We start from the raw sequence: 5,606 nt of genomic DNA on the forward strand, positions 1-5,606 counted from the left end.
CAAGGAGGTGTTGCCTTGGATGAAGGAAAAAACATTTGTGGGATTTCATGGACTATTTGAAGTACTTGTCTGTATATTTAGTTGTAAATATATTTAATACACTTCACTAATTTTGCACTATTTGGTTGTTTGTGTGTTTTTATAAAATCTCTCTCCCTCCAGCAGCGAGTCGTTGACCAACTCAGTCATTATGTTGCACTTAGCTCTCCGTCGCTATGATACCATCATGTTTGTCCTGTTTGTTTCTGAGAAAAGAAGATCCCTCCATCCATCCTCCATCATCCCTCCATCCATCCTCCATCATCCCTCCATCCATCAGCCTCAGCTGCAGGTAAACAGGAAGTGGCTCCTGCTGGGAAACGGCTGATGCATGATTTATGATTATTGGGAAACATTAATTATTAACCACAACAGTCTGTCTGTTCTCTTATGAAGGGTTTGTGTTCAGAGGCCATGGAGGTTCAGGGGCCCCCGAGTATGGGCCAGTGTGTCACCAGGATCATCCAGCAGGTGGAGCTAATGCAGCCCTAAAGTGACTGAGTTGCTTGTATTTGTGAAACGGCTGACAGACAGAAGACACTGAGGAATTATGGGTCGTTTTAAGGAATCAGGCAGTGATGTTGATGAGCTGACTGATACTATTAGTCGCTGTGGGATTTTTATGAAGACTGATTAATTCTAACAAAGAAAACTGCGAAAATATGTTCTTAGAGCAAAAATCTGTTGAACCAGAAGAGAAAGGAATTCTGTGAAGGAAATTAGCTTAAAAGGGACATTAAGTATGAAATAAAAACGGCAAAACAGAAGTACAAGGAAAGGCTGGAGAAAGACTCCACTAATGGGCAGGAACAAATTAAAAGCTGCTGTTGGACCAGAGATCAGGTGCAACAGGTGCTTCTTCCTGGTTCTCATTCTCATAACTAAATGAGTTCAACATGTTTTTCCTGAGGTTTGATTCTCCTGATTTTAGTAATGAGATTTCACATCTGAAAAACAAACATCTCTGCTCTTTCCTCTTTGACTTTTTCTCTGCAGCTGAATCTGTCAAACGCTGCAAGGCTGGAAAAGCCGTCAGGAAATACATCTGGCTCCGATTTGATCATCTTCCACACGTCACTTCACCAGCAGGGGGCGCCAAGGCCTCACTTATTTCCATGATCTGGATTCTGACGCTTTAAAGGGAACCACGACTAGTTATAAAAATAACCTTATTTGGGAAATATTTATCTCAGATGTAAAGACAATACAATAATAATACTGTAGGTTATTTAGTTTTTATAAATTTTAATAAAATATTTTCACAGGAATGTCGCCATGTTTTTCACACTGCAATGCATTCTGGGTAAATGACATGTAACGGTCCAACTGCCTGGACCAAACAGTGATGAGTCCCGTTATGAAGCCTTTTTGATTTGAACCGGAGCGCGTTGAAACTGACCAGAACGTAGAAATAACAAGAGGTGATGAAGAGGAGCAAACAGAGGCAGCTGGCCGTAGGAGCTGCTGCTGCCTTCAGGTTCATAATGAAACAATGAATGAGACTCACCTCTGGTCACTGTGTGATCCGGTTCGGTTCTGTAGCTCTGAGTCCAGTTAGGTAACAGCTGTTACTGGTGGTGGTTTTACATTCAGTACCGGTGATCCAGATCCGTTAGCATTTCCAGCAGCATAGCTCCGTTAGCGCTGCTTGTCTTTGACGTTTCTCCCAGCGTCTGTAGCGCTGTGTCCGGTTCAGCATCAGCTGTGCTGTCGAATCCGGTGTCAGCGGGAACAGCGACACCGGACTCTACCAATGACACTGGACCTCCATCGGTGATGTCAGTACCAGAGTCAGTGTTACCCTGCACTGTAGCTAACTTCCTGCTCATCAGAGTTCACTTCAGCCGGACCGAGGTTTTCAGAGTTAACTGTTTCAGTCTGGATTGGAATTCAAATTTGCATTCACATTCCCTAGACACACTTTCTAGATAAACAAATTAAAGTAAAGCGGACTGGTGTGAATGCAACCTTAGTTTATATTACGCAAACAGGAGGACGGGGCTTCGGTTGGTGAGCCAACTGGTCCCCAGGAGGGGGCATGACACTCCTGGGGACACACTGGAGGCCCCGCCCCTCATTTAGGCCCCGCCCCTCAGAGAGCTGCAGCTGTAGCAGCAGGTTGCAGCCACTGCTCAGTTTCCTCCTGACTGACTCATCATTGACAAGCAGCTCAGCCTCACAGACAGCTTTCTAACAAACACCGACTGGCCCCGCCCACAGCGACTGCACCTTTCCGTTATACAGGTAGCAGCTGCCCCAGTGCATGCTGGGAACTCAGGACCTTCAGCTTCAGGTTCTGACCCGGCTTGGTCCTGCCTCAGCAGAGGAAACCAAACAGGATCAGGACCAGCAAGGTTCCAGACCTGGTTTAGGTTTTGAACACATGGCCGGTCCAGAACCGGACCGAGTTCAGAACCAGGCCCGGCTGAATGAGGTGTAGATGTGGTCAGGTTGCCATGGTAACTCACCCAGCGTCCCCTGGCAGATGTCGGTCCTAGTGGCTCCGCCCACAATGAACCGCGGCTCCGCCGACAGCTCCTGAACGACCAATCAGAGACGAGCTGCGTCACCGACACGCCCTCGATTCCCGGACCGGTTTCGGTTCTTACCGTAGGCCGGCGCCACTGCACGCCCCGGGTCTTGGCGCTGAGCGGGCCCAGCTCCTTGAAGCCCAGCGAGCCAGGTTCTGCCGGAAAGAGCGGGTCCAGGAAGACGGTTCCGTTCTGCAGGCACTCCTCCCTCAGGGCCCAGAAGTCCTGGTTCTGGTACCGGACCGCCTGCTGAGTCGAGCCCAGTCCCCCGGCCCGGTCCCGCTCGTGTTGGATCCGACCCGACACGCTGCTGAACATCCTGAGCAGAACCAGAACCAAACACAGAATCGGAGCAGAACCGGGTCAGAACCAGCAGCGACGCCCCCTGCTGTCTGAAACAGCCCCTGACACAGAACTGGACCCAGTGGTTCCGGTCAAAGATCTGGACTGGATGACCCGGGTATGAGCCGAACAAAGCCTGTTCTACCATCAGCTGATTACCTCCCTGGTTCTGGTTCCGGTTCTGATCAGGGAGCAAAGTGGAAATTAACAAATTAATTTGGCCGGACCAGCAGATCCATCAGGTCCAGTTCAGGCACATGGTCCGAACCAGTAACACCGGAACCTTCTGCTCCCACTAGAGCTTAGTGGACCAGAGTTCTTTAACTGGTTCCGACTGGTTCTGAAGTAGTTCAACACAGCAGCTCTGGGTGTTCTGCTCAAACCGAACCGGGCCGGACCAAACTCTGCTGCTGATTCAGTCACACTGACCTAAGAACCGGAACCAGAACCGGGTTCTCCTCCCGAACCTCGCCACCAGCAGTAACACCTGTCCGTGCGCGCTCCCGGGACGCTGTGACGAGGACGGCTCTGATTGGATCAAATGTTTTTCATCAGTTTAGCGGCTGGACCGGACCAGAACTCCCAGTCCGAACCTGGTCGGACCGCAGCTTGAAGTGTGACCCACCTGCAGTTATGGTTCCGGCGGCTCGGTGTCGGGATGTCTCTGAGTTCTGCAGTCTGGTTCTGGTTCCAAATGATGCTGAAGATGCTTCACTGCAGCACCGGCCCCGCCCGGCGGGAGGGGCGGGGCTCCACATGACGTCACAGCGCCACAGAGGGAGGGGGGGAGGGAGTTAGAGAGCGCCCCCTGCAGGAGGACAGCGGTCCAAACCGAACTTATGCTTCTGGTTCTGAATCAGAAGGCGGGTTCTGGTCCAAAAGCATCAGATCAGAACCGGAGATGAAAAAGAACATTCTGGAAACACGAACAGAAACGTCCGCTCAGGTTCTGGAGGAGGATCTGACCGGGTCAGAACCGGTTCTGGTTAGTTTCCAGGTTCTGACCGGGTCAGAACCGTGTTTGTACTTTGAGGAGTAATAAGGTGTATTTACATATTTAATGTATGAACTTTGAGCTTTATTTTGTGTTTCTGGCAGTGTAAATAATTTTATTGTGAAAGTTCAGAACTTCCTGTTAGCCAGTAAAATCTGTCCAAAGTGAACCTGCAGAAAACTGATATTTAGAAATTAGTCCTTTATTTTCTACAGTACTGTTTACTGTAAACTTAATGGAAACAGGATTATATTTAGTATATTATATTTATTATGTTATATTATATTACATTATATTATATTAAATTTCATTTCTGATTCCGGGTTCTTCATGCCTTTCAAATGAAACTTCAAAACAGACTGAGTGCGTCCGCCATGGAAACACTTTAATGATCCGGTAAAGAGCAGCCAGCAGATAAAAGCCTGACTAACAGGTTCTGTGTGGCGCCGGTCCAAATGGACCTGCAGAATATCAGCGCACAGAGCAGACGGGTTCAGGGACAGTCAGCTGGTGGAGGAGAGGTTACAATACGACGAGAGAGAAGCTGCAGCCGGAAACGCTTTGATGGCGTGAAGCAGAGCGGTTCTGGTTCAGATCATGGCAAAGTTCAACCACTGCAACAGAAACACAGGATCACTTCCTGAACTCCGATAATAAACTGATATTAAACTGCTAAAAACTGATTCAGCTTCCTGCCTCACCTGGTTCAGGTCGAGCTCGATGGAGCCACTCTGGTGGGCATCCAGCTTCCTGAAGATCCCTGAGGAAAAAGACGGAGGTTAGCGTCTCTGCTCGGCTGAAATCAGATGGATTTTTAACCACTCTGGATGTAGAACAGTGAAGTTTGTTCAGGCGTTCTCGTTCGCGCCGTTGATCATCAGACTCACTGAACATCATCTCCAGCCTCATCAGACACGCCACGAAGTTGTCAAAGTCGATGGTCATGTCCGGGTCCGAGTACCGGGCCACCAGCTGCTGGTAGATGGTGTTGTTGAGGGAGAAACCTTCGGAAGGACCAGGAAGCAGTTAGCTAGCAGCATGCTAACAGGATGCTAACATAAAGAGTTATCAACTGAACAACAGGAGAAAATAATCTAGTTTTTTTGGGGGGGGCTCTAGTGGCCTTTATTTGATAGTTAATTACAGGAAAGTGGGTAACGAGAGAAGACATGCAGTGAAGGTCGCCAAGGCCGGGAATCGAACCTGCGACAGCTGCGTTGAGGACTAAGGCCTCTAATGTGGGTTGTGCTGAACCCCTGCGAAACCACAGCACACCTAAAACAATCTAGTTTTAAAATGAGATGATGGAGTCACAGATAAGGTTTAATGTCAAGATTTCTGACGGTTAAACTGGTACATCTGGTGAAGCTAACTGGGCTAGCTTCAAATGTAGCGCCAACAGGACACATTAAGGCCGGTTAGAGGACGTTTAACACAGTGATTCTTAACCTTTTTTGAGGTACCGAACCCACCCCCTGATTTATTAATGTAATTATATTAGTTGTATTACCTCCCCCACGCCACTAGAGGCAGTACCAACCCCAAAAAGATGTGACTAAGGAGCAGATTTAGACTACAGGGTTAGGGTTAGGTAAAAACTGAGCTTTACTGAAGACAAGTTCAAAGGGCTCTTTGCACCTAAGGCGTTGACGTCACATCTCCAGGAGCTAATGCGGCTCACTTTTTTCCGCTTTGAGTTA

The 5,606-nt window shown here is 48.5% G+C and overlaps 2 protein-coding genes and 1 long non-coding RNA gene across 5 annotated transcripts in view; all 3 read right to left on the minus strand.

The window, feature by feature from the left end:
- The window catches only part of LOC103130122 (calpain-1 catalytic subunit-like), a 12,693-nt gene extending 9,032 nt beyond the window's left edge, over nt 1–3,661 (minus strand). The window contains exons 1-3 of one of the 3 annotated variants that reach the window (XM_007541441.2): nt 3,538–3,657; nt 2,649–2,889; nt 2,508–2,577 (exon numbers count right to left, since the gene is read on the minus strand). In XM_007541441.2, the coding sequence (XP_007541503.1) occupies nt 2,508–2,577; nt 2,649–2,888 (310 nt within the window). In that variant the 5' untranslated portion in view covers nt 2,889; nt 3,538–3,657. Of the gene's footprint in view, nt 1–2,507; nt 2,578–2,648; nt 2,890–3,537 lie in introns of all 3 variants that reach the window. The other 2 variants (XM_007541440.2, XM_007541442.2) reach the window with 2 other exon arrangements.
- A 605-nt stretch (nt 3,662–4,266) lies between these two features.
- Nucleotides 4,267–5,606, minus strand: part of LOC103130124 (calpain-2 catalytic subunit-like) — an 11,845-nt gene continuing 10,505 nt past the window's right edge. The window contains exons 19-21 of the mRNA XM_007541444.2: nt 4,794–4,910; nt 4,608–4,666; nt 4,267–4,520 (exon numbers count right to left, since the gene is read on the minus strand). Coding sequence (XP_007541506.1) covers nt 4,497–4,520; nt 4,608–4,666; nt 4,794–4,910 — 200 coding nt within the window. The 3' untranslated portion in view covers nt 4,267–4,496. The remainder of the gene's footprint in view (nt 4,521–4,607; nt 4,667–4,793; nt 4,911–5,606) is intronic.
- The window catches only part of LOC107834399 (uncharacterized), a 3,149-nt gene continuing 2,533 nt past the window's right edge, over nt 4,991–5,606 (minus strand). Inside the window, exon 2 of the long non-coding RNA XR_001660190.1 lies at nt 4,991–5,191. This is a non-coding gene — a long non-coding RNA (uncharacterized LOC107834399). The remainder of the gene's footprint in view (nt 5,192–5,606) is intronic.

Source organism: Poecilia formosa, unplaced genomic scaffold (assembly GCF_000485575.1).
Source record: "Poecilia formosa unplaced genomic scaffold, Poecilia_formosa-5.1.2 Scaffold608, whole genome shotgun sequence".
NCBI lineage: Eukaryota > Metazoa > Chordata > Actinopteri > Cyprinodontiformes > Poeciliidae > Poecilia > Poecilia formosa.